This window comes from Ammospiza caudacuta, chromosome 4 (genome assembly GCF_027887145.1).
Source record: "Ammospiza caudacuta isolate bAmmCau1 chromosome 4, bAmmCau1.pri, whole genome shotgun sequence".
Classification (NCBI taxonomy): Eukaryota; Metazoa; Chordata; class Aves; order Passeriformes; family Passerellidae; genus Ammospiza; species Ammospiza caudacuta.
In genome coordinates, this window is record NC_080596.1 from 16,425,596 (window position 1) to 16,442,295 (window position 16,700).

General features: G+C 36.9%; 1 protein-coding gene across 2 annotated transcripts in view; it reads right to left on the reverse strand.

Annotated features, from left to right (window-relative positions):
* The window catches only part of GRID2 (glutamate ionotropic receptor delta type subunit 2), a 677,452-nt gene that overhangs the window by 180,506 nt on the left and 480,246 nt on the right, over positions 1–16,700 (reverse strand). For both annotated transcript variants that reach the window (XM_058803526.1, XM_058803525.1), the window contains one exon: positions 12,528–12,647. In XM_058803526.1, coding sequence (XP_058659509.1) covers positions 12,528–12,647 — 120 coding nt within the window. The remainder of the gene's footprint in view (positions 1–12,527; positions 12,648–16,700) is intronic.

Consider the following 16,700-nt stretch of genomic DNA (forward strand, 5'->3'; position numbering starts at 1 on the left):
AAACATATTTGGAGAGGCAATTTATGACCATATAGACACTGTGGAAATCCAATTTACTTCAGTCTATACTTGACCAAAAGTCTGTCCTTCAAAATCTTTCTGCTAGCATCTGAACATGCTGGCAATCCAAGTTCTGTGGACTGAGATTTACTGGGTAAAATATTTCTATATATCATTACCATCATAGAAAAAATAGTTCACCTTATCTGTGCCATGATAAAAAACTGCCACAGATAATATAAAAATCCATTCACTTTGGTTTTCCAAATTGTAGCCTCATTCTGGAATAAATTTTGTGGAATTACACCCACTGACTCCCAGCACTAGCTACCATGTCTCTGTGAACAGAACTGCTCTGATATTAGGCTGGAACCTCTCTCTAACTCAAAGCTTAGACAACCTCCTGTAACCTTCTGTGAGCAGGTTTTCTGGAGTGCAAATGAACTTTTCATCTTTTCTAAGGCATTGCCTACACCCCTGCAGCAAAGCACACAATTCTCAGACTTTATTCTTTGCTAAGGAAACATCACTTGCGACGCACTTTGCGAGAAAAGCAGGCTCCAACCTCAGAGGCAGAACTTGTAATTTGTGGAAAATAAATGAAATGAGGCAGCAAGAAACACAGCCACAGCAGCAGGTCTGGATGGCTGGTCCAGGGATTGCAAGGCAAGATAGGAAAACAGTTTATAAGGTTGTTCAACCACTGTGGCATGAGTGGAACTGATACTCCATTTAAATAGCTTATAGATATTCTGAAAAAATGGCATTAATTGGCACTGTTCCAGGAAGTGGTAGGAGTGGTTTAATAATAGATTTATGCTATTTAACTGGATCTTAATTAAAAGACTTATTTTCTTACTTTATATTTAGACAAATATTTGTCTCAAGTAATATAATACACAGCTTAAAATAAACTGACTAATGGGAACTCAGACATGCATATTCAATGGGAGAATCACACATTTTATCAGTAGTTTATACATTTGGAGACCTAAGAGTACCTGAGTTATAATTCAGAATACAAATGTTTAGAACACTGAAACCTTCTAGAGCCAAACTGAGGCAAAACTAGCATGAAGGCTTTCAAAGAAAATGTATTATTTTCAAACACAAGTTATAATGCAAAATCAGTAGAAGTGTAGAGAAACTGAATGTTGCATTAAAATATTCATATAAAACACTTATGGCTCATTATTAAGGCACTCCATTAAGATGCATACTTTAAATCAGATTTTTATGAGCTCCAAGTACATTATTTATTATAGAAGTGTGTTTAAAACAAACAAATAAAACCCTAAAATCAAATCCAGCATTTCAGAATAAGAACTTTGTGATAAGGTTCAGAAGCAGACTGGTTGGGCACTGATCAGGAAAATATGCTAAAGCTTCTAGCTTAAATTGAAATTATATCAACTGAAATGTTGTTTTGGTTTTTTTTTACTCCAATATATAAATTTTGATACATTATGTTGCATTTTTCTAAACCAAGTAAAAAGAAAATTATATGTATGAACTAATTAATTTGAGCTCAAATTTCAACAGAACACCTGCAGTTTATCCCATTCTATCCTTCTATGTTTACACAAAAAAGATATTTTTTCCACTGCTACACTTCAGGAAGAAATGTCTGTAATATTTTTCATAGGTTTTGAGAAATGGAGAGAAGTAGTGTTGGAATAATGATGAGATTATTTTCTAACTGACTTCTGCCACAGGTGCTAAACATACTTTTCTTAATTCCTTAAAACATGTTTATCCCCATTTGCTTCCAGCCTAAAGAGTTTCAAAGCTGTGTGAGTGCATACAATTTCCTCAAAACCCTTATTTTTTTATAGTGGTTCTATCAAATAAAATTAATTCTGTTTATCAAAATGAAAATGTAAATTGTTTGAGACCTCATCCATTTCACTTTTTCTATTACTCTTGCTGCACATTTTAAAGCAGGAGTACATCATGACAAGAATATTTATTATTAAAATCTATTGTAACTTACCCTTTGATTAAGGCATTATATCATAACTTTAGAACAGGCAAAAATCTGAGCACTGTAATTTTAAGGCTGAATCATAAAAATCTTCCAACACTATGAAGGAACTATAAATATTATGAAGTCATTGAAAGCTTCATCATCCTCATTTTTCTTATTTGCAAAGATCTCAAAAGGTACAAAGAGGTGTCCCCAAACAGTTCCACAGAGGTAACTTTTTATCTCTGGAAATCACTTTTATAATTCTTTTAATTGCAGGATACAGCTGTGACCACTTTAGGGGGAAACGCATCTCAGCATTACCATAAATGCAATATTGAGACAAAATGACATCTCACTTCTGCTCCTGAAGTTATTTTAGCAGAGAAGAAGACTTAACTAAAAACTTGTACTTTACAAATAGATTTATGCATAGTAAACTCTGCCACATTTTGAAATACATGAGCTGAGTTATGGAGCGGGAAACTACAGTACATTATAAACATGATACAAATCCAAACTGAAGCCACAGGGGTGGTTCTCTCTGTCTTCTCAAATGTCACCATTTATTTCTTATTGGTCTTAAACCACCACAACTAACAAAGATTTACTGTACTTCCAACTGTGTTTTGCTAGCAACACTGGAATGCAATTTCCACTCTCTGATGTGTCCTTCCTGCTCTTTCTCTGTAGCAACCATTGTACCCATGTGCATTTTCTGGTCCAGCCCAAAGATGAGACTCCCCATGGACTCAAGCTGTCCTCTCTGGTGGGCTGCACCTGCTCTCATCAGGACACAGCTGACCCTTGACTCTTTGCCAACACAACACTTTCTGACTCTTGCCTATAGATGTGTGCATCCTTCTGATGAATTTGGGAGCTTTAGCAGCTTCATGGAAGTTTTCACATTTGTGCCTTCTGTTAGCCTTCTCTTACAGCTCTGAAGGCTGAGAGTGGTAGATATTACACACACCATACATATAAAAATAGATGTGTAGTGGGTGTTTTCAGTGGAAATCTATAATCACCATTTCCCAATCAGCTTATGACCCATCTAGCTCTTCTAGATCCCACAATCGGCATGGGGAGGACTAAAGGGATCAAATGTCTGTGTTTGGATTCTCCCTCCCTCAGTGGAAAATCTCACTGAATATTTATGGCCCAGAGGTAAAGGTCTTTGGGCTTACCAGGGTTCTTTAACTCATTGCAGGAAAATAGTACCTACTGATATCAACAAATTATCATTCAGCATCATAGTCAATGAAATATATTTTTTCCACAAAACAAACACAAAAAAAAAAGAAAAAAGAAAAAAAAACAACAAAAAACCCAACTAAACAAAAAGTTTCAAACAACCCAACCAAAAAATCCCCCCAAACCAACCGCACATACACCCAAAGATATCTCCACCACAAAGCCTCCAAAACAAACAAAAACCAAACCAACTTTTGACTTTGATACATATAAATAGTCAATTTCTAAAAAGACACATTTTTATGGTTTTCTGCTAATAGAGTAACTTGGAACAAAGAGATCTTGCTGCAAAAAATGTACTTCAAATTTGTACCAGCAAAGTTGTGATTAATATGAGCATTCTGGGCCTTTCAGATGCACTACAGGGGCTCATCCTACTTATCAGTCTACAGACCACAGAGACTTCAAGGAGAAGCCCTCCAAAAAACATGCAAGTTAGAAACAATTTATTGAAAGGTTGGACCAGATAATCTTTGAAGTCCAGCCTGGACTGTTGTACAATTCTATGATATATATTACCGTGGGATATGGTTGGCAGAATGCAGCAGGCCATATAATTGTGTCAGACTTGGCTTGCGGTTCTTTAAGAAAAAGACAATTTATCAAATGCAAATCCTGTGAAATGGCCCAGGTGGCCAATAAGGCTGATGGTCTTATTGGGCATCCTGCCTTTTTCAGCAATAGTGTGGCCAGCAGGACCACAGCAGTGATCCTGCCCTTTCTACTCAGTGCTGGTGAGGCCACACCGCATGTACCGGGTTCAGTTTTGGCATCTCCCTACAAAAAAGACACTGAGATGCTGGAGAGTGTCCAGAGAAGGACAGAAAAGCAGGTGATGTGCTATGAAAAACACAAGTGTTATGACTTAGGGAGCTGGGGGTGTTCAGCCTGGGGAAAGGAGGCTCAGGGGAGACCTCATCACTCTCTACAACTGCCTGAGAGGAGGCTGCAGGGAGATGGAGGGTGCCACTGAAAGGATGGTAAAGCACTGGGACAGGCTGCCCAGGGACGTGGTGGAGCCACCGTTTCTGGAAGCGTTCAAAAAGCACGTAAATGTGCTGCTTGGAGACAGGGATTGGTGGTGGACTTGGCGTTGGACTCAATGGTCTTAAGGGTCTTTTACAGCCTCGACAATTTTACGACTCTAAATCTGTGTAGATCTACTTTCACACATTATGGATTAAGATCTGGATTACAACCACAGATATGTATCAGCCCTCCCAATGGTTTGTACTGAGCCCTTAATTCTGCAAACTGAGCCCTTCACCACCCTCAAGAGTCAAAATTTAATGACCCATTTCATACTATCATCACTTCATGCCTCCGGTTAAAAGAAACAGTTCAGTTTTTTAACATTGCTCTCTCCTGTCTGCACGGTTTTCCAATTATTAGGAATTTTTGACTAGGATACCCAGATTGCATACAAATTTGGGTGGAAATATATAACTTACCAGAGATACACTTATTATCTCCCTCTTCACATGACAAATTAGCTACAACACCCTCATTCTTTTGGATTAATAGAGGGTTAAATACACATTACTTTTTCCTACTCCTGGAAAATATAGGTTTGTTCCAGTTAGAAGCATTTCTGAAATGAAGTAATTTTCACCAGATGATAGCCTTGATTGAAAACAAAGCAGGTCTAAAGAGAAAAAGACAAGCATTAAAAACTTTAATTCTGAAAATAACCTATAATTAATTGAGAGTGTCCACCTTAAAACAAGTAATTCCAAGTTGAGCTAAGTGTTTTATCCTATTAATTTCAAGGATGATGAACCACATTCTTGAAGCAGCACCCACTGAGTATTCTCTTAAAGGTGACGAGAAGTCCCTAATGGGATTTCCAAGATCACACAGAAGCATTACTGCCTGAGAGGTCAATGAAGCATTAAGTCCATTCTTAAATAATACACACTTCCTTCTGACATTATTCAAAATGTCATTTTTGAGGCACTTCAAAGTTTCCAAGCACTTCAGATCTCTGAAGAGAGTTACAAAGCTAATTTGCTCAGCGGAAGCATTTGAGGATAAAATTCAAAACTTGCCAGCCAGTCCTGCAGATCCATGTTCTTGAGTAGCTTTCACAGTTACTCAAGCAGAAGAAAAAGCCACTAAACCATAGGAAAGGTATTTCAAAAGTGGCCCAACCAGTCATACTGAAAACTGTAAAAGGTTCTGCCAGTATCAAGTTCAGAAAAACAAAAGTGATCTAACCCCTTGGCCTAGTTAACTGCGAGCAGCTCAAGAGGAAAAGAGGAATCCAAAATGGAGGAAAAATATTTAATGGACCCAAATCAAGTTTTATGCACTACATGCATAAAACTACTGATCAACATGCAAATCCATTTTTTTTTCCAATGTAGATATTAAAAACCCACCACACAATTTCTGCTATTCAAAATTTTCCAGGAAAAGAAAAAAAATCTCTGCTGCAAAAATGACTGAAATTCTGTGTCATTCTTTGCCCTTATGTCCATTTTGAAGCACCAAATAATCACACAGGAGCCTCTCTGGTTAGGCACTTGCCTAACAGCATCAACAGAAAACAGGAGTTGCTGTTCTCAGGTTTTTTTTAATTATTATTAATTTTTGACTGATCTTTCTCAAGTTTCCATTGTCATAACAAGATATGAAAGGAAATTAAAAACACAGTTTGAAAGTGGAAAATATTTCTCCTGTTCTTTGCTGTCAAGACAACTATATTTTCTGCAGGAGATGGGTAAAACATAACCTCTTTTCCAGATGAACAGAAATGAATAAAATGCATGCAACTATATAATTTAAAGAGCATAAAAAAGATTTGTCTCCCCCTGATGAAAGCAATCAGTCAAAATAGGCAGTTCCCAATGCACTGAAAATATTTTTCAGTAAGAACATTCTTATCAGCTTTGACAGGACTGAATATTCTAAGCAAAAGAGAGACGAGCTCATCCCTGCCAAAACTGTGAAGAGAAACACTACAGAGCACTAAGGTCCCAAGGGGAATTTCTGCTTGACATCAACGCTTCTCTGCAGGGTTCCGTTGCATTCCTCCTCTTCTTCCATCCAGCATTTTCCCTTTCTCCCCACACTGTTCCTAATGCAGGAGCATGCCCCTCTTGACTCCAGAGTGCTGCAGTTATTCAGAGGCTTGAAAGACTCATATTTTTCAAAATCATCTATAGCCCTGTAAGTCACTGTTAAGGGCCATCCAACCTGTGAGCTGGAAACTGGATAAACCCAGATCTTAATTATTTGAGAGGAATTTTCACTGAGCACTTATCCTTATTGTTCTAGACCAGGGGCTCTTGACACCATTAATATTACAGGCTAAAATTCTCTTTTTTACAACACACTAGAACTCAGCAGACATGACTGACTGTTCTGGTAAGAAGAAATAGGTGGGATAACACCTGTATAGCTAGCTTACTGTGCTTGCCTTGGGTTTGTGGGTATTAGTTTGGAGTTTGACTTCTGGGTCATCTTGGTCCTACACCTGATGCTGGCTCTTATGGATTCAAGATGGATGTTTTGCTCCACAGGTGAATAATTCATGTGGAATGTGTTGAGTTGTAGCAACTCTGCTCTGCATTTATCAGAATCGTGACTTGAACCTTTGTCTTCTGTGTCCCTGGGGCACCATCCACCAAGCCACCAAATCCATCTCTGGCTTCTTTACTTTGCACTTATCACAAGTAATGAAATATTCATCCAAAGAGCCCAGGATCAGGGCAGACAGCTGGACAATCCAGCACAAAAATTGGATTTCACTCCCCCCATCTGAATCAGAACTGAATCCAAAAGCTGATAAATTCTCCAAATGATACACTACTGATTACTTTGAGTCAGTCAGCCTCTCTCTCTGCATCTTCAGATTTTAAAAGAAAATGAAAATGCTCCTTTCAAAAGAAGAAAGAATTTTTTTTAAAGACCTTTAAATCTTTTTTAATTCAAAAATACAATTATGGACGGATACTTTAATTTCTTTTTCTGTTATAGTCAAATACACAATTTGTTTGGCTTTTAATCTAAGCAGAAGTACAGTTCCAAGTAAAACACAGTTCTGTATTAACTCTAGTTTTATTGTGATGGCAAGCAAATCCTCAACATTTTGCAGCCAAATTAAATTTCACTAAGATTTGACAAAAGATTTGCAGAAGCCACCAGAAAGTAAAGTATCAGTCACTGTGTCTTAATCAATTTACTGCATAGCACTAAATGTAGGGAGGAAATGCTACCCATTAGCAGGCTTACAGCAAAATTTAAGTTCTGTGCTGAACCAGATCAGCCAGTCTTGGTTCACCAACATATTTAATTACCTCTTTACTTTTAATATTAAGTAGCTCATTTCATTTCTAGAAGGGTGTTTAATTATTTAAGGTTGCTTTAGAAAGACCATCATGGTGGTGCTGTGCCAGGTCCACCTTCTCCATCAATACTAGAGATTGCAAAGCAGTTAGACACAGCAACTTTTATTTCAACTCACTAGAAAATACATCATCAATAGTGTCTCTCTAAATCACAAGGATGTCTTTCAGTCACATCATAAATTGCAGGTCAACCTTTAGAAACATCTGCACAGGTCACAGCTTAAAGTATCAGGAGGTGATACAAATATATTTTTAAAGTCACATTACACAGCTCTACCTTGATCATGCTCACAAAGAGACCAGGTGAAACCATCATTTACCTCAAGTGGCTTACCAAGAAGCTAACTGAGAAGGAAATACTTCATATGGTCTTGGTTATTGGATGGGGTTAGCTAGTAAGCGTTGGCAGTGCTGTATAACTGCTCTTTTTGCCTAATGCCAAAATAATGGATATAAAGGATGCAGAAAATAAGTTTTAACTTTGTAAGAATAGAAATCAACTTCCTGAAGATCAAAATATATGCCTGGAAAATTGCTCCATGTGTAAGAAAAAAAATATAGCATATTAGAAAGAAATATCACTACTGTGATCAACAAGTCTTTTCAGATGAAGTGGAAATAGCAATTATTTCAAGAGAATGAAAAAATGCAAACCAGCTTTCCCATCTCTGAACAAATAGCACAACTATAGAGTGTTAACCCTTAATTGTCTGTGAAATGAAAACCTGCATGCATTGACTCTGCAGGGAAGGTCCTGCAACTTGCACTGGCAGAAGCAGAGAGGAAAAATGTAGAAAGCTGTTAGACAGGTTTCAATCCCTTTCACATGAGATGCTTGAAAAATCCTTGAGACAATCAAATCAAAATGCTTTAAGACTGAACCCTATAATCCTAATGGACAAATGCAGATGGCTCAAAGCATCCTGGGTTACCCTGCTGCCCCACCAAGGCTCCCTGTTTTCCTGCAGGCTCACAGCTCTATCCTTCCTCCAAGGCATCTCTAGCTGTCCTGAACGCAAAGGAAACCTTGCCATGGACATCTTGGTGCAGACAGGAATTGATGCAAGAGCCTAGTACATCATCTTGCTCCCTCACTGGGAGGAAATAACCTAAAACATCTTCAGAAGAGAAGAGAAACATGCAGGAGGAGGCTGGTGTATGCTAATATGGATAGGGAGCTAAAGCAAAACACATCACCATCTTCAAATGCCCACCTGTGGTAGAGAAAAGCAGTGGGGGAACAGAAAGAAAGTCCTCTAAACTTCAAATGTCAAACAGAGCCTTTGAAGATGAGCCCATTCTGAATTACAAGGAGCACTGTAAGAAACATGAAAACCACTTTATTTCTGCAGTGCTGTTTTCTACACCACTGAGATGTAAGACAGTACTCAGAGCTATCAGCTTCCTTTTGTTCATTTGTTTGTTGGATGGTTATTCACGGGAATGGCAGCTTTTATTTCAGCAGTAGAGATAAAAGTATTGCACCAAAATTTAAATGTCAAAGAATACATACTCAAATGTCAAATACCAACAGACAAATGCCAACAGAGAAATGTCAGAAATACACCCATGTCTCCCACTGCATATAACTACATCTGCACAAAGGTAAGCCACAACACGGTGTGTAAAAGTGAGAGTTTTTCTTCAGTTCCTTTGGGGTTGTAATACCACTGGTGTCAATAAAATCAGTACCTGGCAGCAGTCTGAGTGTATTACTCCAAGTACTTGGCTCTGGCAAAAAGTGCAAGCTAACTGATCCATGGTCTGCAAGGTGATGGATAACATTTACAGTCACAAGTGTACAAAACTGCTATTTCAGGCAAATCCCACTCCAGGATTTGCTAACTTGTCACTAGGTGACAGAGCCCAGCACAACGATCTTTCACAGGGATTCTCCCACTGCTTTTCAGGTATGATAGTAACCCAAGAAAGCTGGGTTACTATCATACCTGAAAAGCAGTGGGAGGAAGGAGAGGATGTGAAGACAGTTTTTCCTAGATACGTGGCCTAATTTGACCAAATAAACCAAACATAAACATGAATTCTATGTGTATCCTAAACTATTTGCTTTCCTGGTGTCCTGGGAATAATCACCTACGAATATAAGTGAACTTTGCAGTAGTATAAATGACTGCAGAACCCAAGCAGAACAGATTTCAAGCAGAAATTCTCTTTGCAATTCAATTTTCTCTTGAGAAATTCAAGTGCGTTTTAAAATCTTACTTTCTTTATTAAAATCAATTGACTGTTCCTCAGGAAAACAAAATAGCAATTCTTTAAACAATTCACTTGATGGGAATCTCTGGTCCCAATGACTTCAATGGGCCTTTTGTAATGATTTTACCCTTCATTATCTCTTATAAAAGTACTTGAAAATATGTTGATTAGGGAAGATGCATTAGCTTAGAAATTTCAGTCACTCTGCTAATTGCAGCTGCTTCTACTAGGGTTGAGAAATAAAAATGCTTAGGTAGTTCTGCAGTCAGATCACTAAATACATGAAAATCTGAAGTGTACTTTAATTAGTGTAGTTAACAAAAATATATCTGACTCCTGTAATTATTGTCATTTGCTTCCAACACTAGTAGCTCATACACTGTAAAGTAAATCTTAATCCAAGATAAAAGATGTGAATTTTTGTCAAATAGTAAAATCCCCTAAAAATTTTCTTCTCTGTCTCTGAAGTGATTGTTTTGAGAACCTTACCTTGTTTTTTTAACTCTTTGACATTGACTAGAAATTAATTTTAAATTGTTTTCTTACTCCATTTATTGCAAAAATTTGAAATAATTATTGGAATTATTTTAAAGAAACTTCTGAGAACAATTATCACATTCTCATAATATATAGAGAACTTTCCTTCTAAAGAAAATTTTTCTGTACACTTTTTTTTAAAGGTTTCTCTGGATTATTGAGTGCTGTTTAGGAAAAAAATGAAACAGTTTTAATTTGTTCTGCTCTGGACCCTCCAGAGCAGATCACAAACCTCCACAGAGAAGCATTTACTGTCTTTTCCACCAAGAAAATTTTCTTATAATATCTAAATTTAATTTTAAATGCTCATCTTGGCAAATGTAAAAAACGCCACATACTTTTAGCATCTTAATTTTAAACTTTGCTTTTCTCCTCAACAGGATTGTATGAGGCTGAGTTTCATAATCTAATTATATTGGGAGCAAAGCTCTATTCTCTTTGACCAACTACAAATCCATTTCCCTCGAAAGACAGTGAATTTCTCTTTGTTCTGTAACTATCATAAAGAGCAAACAAGGAAGGTTCAAAAGACCTGTTTGTGTTGCCCCATTGTTTTACACAAGTTAGGTGTGACCAGTCATTAATATCTGTTCTAAAATCAAACTCTACCATAGCTTAAATTAATAGTACAATTCTAAACACACCATCAAAAAAGAGTTAGAGTAGTCAGGAAGTGTTTTGTACTTCTATATTTCCAAGATCTTTGTGCAAGTCTCTCTTTCTTTTCTATCTTTTTGGGAATGAAAGAACACAGCTTAGTGCTTCACTCAGGCATTTACCCAGACAGGCCTGAAGTCAAAAACAACCCAGTCAAAGTCAACCAAATAAATTAAATGAAGAGACATAGATTTGTCTTAGGAAGGCAGCTCTAAAGAATAAATAGCTCCTCAGTGCATAGCATGGAAAATAAATCAAAATATGTTGAAACAGAAAGAATTTAAATGTAAGGGAATAAGGACTTAGCCAACATTCTGGTCTCCAAAGACTCTCTGTAAGGTACCTCCAAATATCAACCAGATCCAGTTCTGTCTAGTTTCGGAAGCATCTGTCAGGACCTCTGCACAAGGTGGCATAACTATAGGCCCATGTGTACATTAGGGTATTGGCAAGAGATGAAAGAGCACAAACAGAATAACAATTCTGATGGATAGTGGAGGAGAAAGTTCAGTTTTTAGACACTTTACACTTCTTATTTATCTCTTCCTTCTTTCAGCATACTTATCTGTTGCTCCAGAAGGTATGCAGGCAAATGATGCACTTCATCATGAAGTGACACTTACACATGGACCCACTTTACATATATTAAGAAAACACTCTCATTTCCTTTCAATCACTTCATGTTCCTCCTATACAAAACCCAGTACGATGTGATACACTAAATGAAGAGATCTCAGAATTTTTCAGGAACTATGTCTTTGAAGGAGAGTTGCTCCTGGAAAAGCCTATTAGTATTTTGTTTACCTGTGAAGTGCCATACGATTTTTGCCATACCAGATGACCAGTTTTTCAAAGTTAAGGCTATTCACTGCAAATAGAGACATGTTTCCACCATTTGTTACACAGGACTTAAATTTAGTTTTAAACTGGCAAAACTCACATACCAAGAAAGAGTAATTCTGCTGGACATAAATGCTATTCCCTGTAAAAATGTAAGTCCTTTGGACTGTGTCTGGCAGTTGAGTACATAATATTAACTTATTCTGTAAAAGTTAACTGCTATTAAAACACCATGTATTTATTTCACGAAGAGGCTATAGAAATTTTATCTATTCTACAAGAGAATTTCTCTTTCCATCGCTATGAATTTTAATCATCTAGCAGGTGGGGATCCCACTTTGACCAAGTATCAGGGACCAGTCTGGGTGCTCTAAACATTATTCAGTGTAAGATATGCTATTTTGGACAGGGCTTGTAAGGGTTAAAAACAACAGCTTTCACTGGTCTTTTGGGACAGTCCATCAGCAGCTTAACACATTCTGCATTACAAATGGTATCTTGATCAACACAACCTGCTCCAAGACCAATTTGAAATCATGAAATAGATGACCATCTCCAAGTTCAAAGCTTTTCTCCTATGTCTTACTCCTTTCACAATACAGAACACCATGTTATCTGCCACCAAATGCTTTTCTATTAACATGGAACACAAGAAAGGTTTTGAAAAGATCAGCAATCTCTTATTTGAATACATGTAGCCTTACCTTGCGGATGCCTCTGCCAAGATCTTCTCCGTAGTTTGTCCCCAAAATTTCAAAATGCACATTGGGATTCCCCCCATTTTCTGCAAATTCCAGTTCTCCAGTCAAGCCATTTACTCCACCCTATTGGAAAAAACAAAAATGAAAATTGACTGAAAACTTCTAAGTGAGTAATTGTAACAACTTTTAGTTTCTTGAAGGTCTTCGTGCACCAGCTATGCAGAATAAATAGGTAACTACCAGAACTAGGATAGTTTTCCAAAGACCATGGTTCCCTAAAAATTCTGAAGCTTAAATTATTCCTGCATCAGAATGAAGTTCTTCCCAGAAGAATTAAACTCAGCAATGCTAAGCAGAGTCAATACAAACAAGTCTTACTCTTAGCATATTTGCTAAGACTCCAATTTTTGCTCTTCGACCCATCAGCATGTATGTATGGACACTTCAACAAATTAAAAAAATAAAAACTAGTTTTTTGCAAAGAAGTTTAGTGAAAGCAAAGCTAAACACATATAAGAAATTGCACAAAAATGAGTTATGTTTGTTGATCTTTTTCCCCTCAATTGTTTCTCCCCCATGAAAGACTTCCTCATGAGGGCAGGCTGAGGTTTAGACCAAGTTATGTGCTTTTTGAGCTCAAAGTATGTGATTTGCACAAATGAAGAAGGGATTCATTCAAAGTCTAGCTGAATGCAGTGATATTTCTCTTTCCTCCCAATTATCCTCTACTAAGAATACATGACATGAGTAACAAGGCAGCATCTCGTCAAGCTTGTTTAAATGTTTCTACAGTTTTGCTGGAAGGGGTTAAAACACTAGAGATGAAACACTGGAGTGAATAATCCCCACAAAGAATTAGAGCTGAAAGGGCTATACATGCCGCAGCCATACTAAAAATCTATTCCAGAGTAAATTCAACGTGACACACATTTCATCTTTGTATAAGAACTGTGATGACCTGAACTATAAAATCAACAGAACCATGTGAAATGCTGATAATGAAAACCTTTACCCTTCAAAAATTTCTTCAATTTACAGATTGAAGGGAAATTTGATGCTTAGCCCTCTCCCTCGAAAATAGAAAAAAACCAAAAAACCAGACCTGTAAAAAATATTTTAAGAATGTACAAAAAAAAAAAAAAAAATCTGCCTCTGGTGTAAAACCACATGAAATGCATAGTTTTCCCCCAAAACATAAGGCAAGAACTTTGCAGTTGTGATTGTTGTTTCACCTAGGAACTTTTCTATATAAACTGGAGAAACTTGCAATATGAACTATCTAGCTAAGCACATGAGCCTTGCTGAATCATATTAAAAGCTCTATTCTTAAATCTTCAGTCTGGACAAAATCCAGGAAGGAATACAAAATTTGCATCTCCATTGCAGATTGCTGTGAAATAACTGAATGTTCTTTGACCTTTATAAAACATTACTGTGATTGTACCAAAAGTAATGAAATTATTCATTGAGATGATAATTTTAGAATTTACTAGACTACTAGAAACTAGTACTATCAGGGAATAATACATAAATAACTACATATTAAAATAATAATAAAAATATTATGATAGTAAAACTATGAGTGCCATTTACAGTTAAAACCAATACAATACCCTGTGTATATACATAATTAATGATTTGAAAAATATTTTCGATAAAATTTTCTTTCTATAGTATTTACTTTTTAATTCTGTACTAGAACAAAAATAAATTTAAAAAAAGAAAGGAAAAAAGCCAATAGCCTGATTAAGGGTACATCGAAACAGACATTTGCAGGAAGACTTTGGCAATTGCAAATCAGAGAATTTCAGCTAATGTTGTGGTTAGCAAGACACTCTGATTCCTTTTTATCTTGACTACTATACTGCACTAACCAGACCTTTGTGGCTTTTAGACTGGGGTTAGCACACCTCTGGCTGGTCCACAGTAAAGACAGTGAACTTGTGTTTGCCCACACAATCACTTGAAGATATCTTTTGGTAAATAACTGAGTAACACAAATACAAACCTTTTACTTCAACTCAAATTTGACTTCATCCTACTCGTGGACCAGAAGCCTAAACCTGTTCCATATACCTTTTCTCTCATAGGTTCTTATCTATTTTTTGAATCCTTAAGGCACAGTTTCACAGAACACTAGATGGAGAAATGCCTGAGAAGTGTCACAGACCTGTATGAGTTGGGATGCCCATCTGATTGCTCAAAGCCTCCATCTGGACACCTTACCAGATACCGATGTGGTTATATAATACTGAATATTTCCTATAGGAAATATTGCTTCCTAAAACTTTCCCTCACACTGGGTATTAAACCTGTGGGTCTGAGGTAATTAAAGTCTGAAAATCAATTTAATTGGTATAGACAACCTGAGCAGTACCATGATTTCAAGTGATCCACAAGCAGAACTTGGAAAAAGGAAGGGGAAACTGGAACAAAGTGGTAAAAGAAAGGAAATATTCAACAAAAAACATTACAATTTCTTCACACAGATGCTTTGCACAGCAGAAAATAGAAATGAAGAATACAGGATTTTCAATCTAGAAAATTTAGGTGACATTTTGTTCCAGACTGAGAGCAGTCCCAATACTTTAAGGAGCATGGAGTTAAAATGTAAATGATTTTCTGAAACTTGGGATAGGAATTTAAAATTGTAACAAACATTTAAATTTACTTTTATAACCTTTGTCCTTATTTGAGTAAATACAATTAAAAATAATTCAAATAATCATTTAAGCTCAATTATACTTGAAGTAATCAATCAATCAATTTCTTTAGAAAACACAGGATTCTTTGGAAATATATGTCCCCTTACATACAGCACAGGTTAACAGAATTACCTAAGATGTATTTTGAATTTGATCTCTATCCAGAAACTTTGTATGAGTTCGTTTAACTTGATTTTTAAACGGCTGCATTTGTCAGGACAAGATACAAATTCCAAGTCCATCAGCTTTATTTGTCTGGAATCCAGTCTTAACCACAACAACATTTTTTCTCATTTATCTGCTTTGGCAATCTATCCTTCTTTGAAAATTTCTCATTTAGCAGTGTCTTAATCAGAGCTCCCTCTCCTAGACTGTGTACATATAAAACAGTGTAATAAGAGCTCCCATCAAAATGGGAATGCTGCCAGCTTGGGAAGGGAAGAGGCAGAAAGACAAAACAGCAAAGAACCATCCATATAATAGCAACAATACTAAATTTATAGGAATTTCTTGGAGGTCTTGGTTTCTCCTCCCTGTCTGGGACTGATCTTGTTGAACTTGCAGGCCATGCAATCCTGATAGTGCTCCCCACTGCTCCTCATGGTCCCCCACAGCCTTTCCACAAGGCTCACACAACTCTGGGTGCTGCTCAGGGCTGGCACAGGGGAGCAGAATATCACCTAGGAAGATCTTCAGGATGCTGCTCCAGTTTTGTGAGTAGTTTTTCACAGTGTGGATCTGTCTGAAACATTTTATTTACAGCATGTGTTTTATCCCTCTGCTAGTGCATAGAGGGAGGGGATCACAGAGGAAATGACCATCTGCATGACAGCTACTGATGCAGTAACTTCCTGATGAGATTTTCCCAAATGATTTTAGTGTTAATCATGACAACAGCCAAGAGTAAAATAAATTTTTCATTCCATTTAACTCACAGAAACAATACTATTTGGGGAAGAATGAAGATATATTTGTTATCTACCTTCTCAAATTCTTCTGAGGTTCAGCTGCAACCATGTAATTTCCTGACACATATACAACTGAAGAGTGAAATGTCAGTTGCTAGGCCAAAAATGTTTTACTTAGAATTCTGATCACTGCTCTGGGTTTGCAGAGCTGTTATAAAGCTTGGCAATATAATTAAAGCCTACTTGAGTCCCATCTAAACTGGCAAGATAAACTACAGTTTATATGTGCTTAGGCACTGCTATACTGTAAGTCCCTGAAGAAAGCACTATTTACCTAGCAGTCAGGACCTCACTTGGGAATGTCAGCTTGCCAATCATCAGCTATAAAATACTTTACTTGGTCTCAGCTTCTGTTCAAACTTCCTCTTTTTTCTCCAGGTACCAGCTATTTTGCAATTAAGGGTAAGAAATAGGCTATACCCTGCTATAGGCAAGAAAAAATGCTATAATCAGTAAATACACATTCCACATTTTATTCTTGAAAAAGTCTGATCCTGAGAACA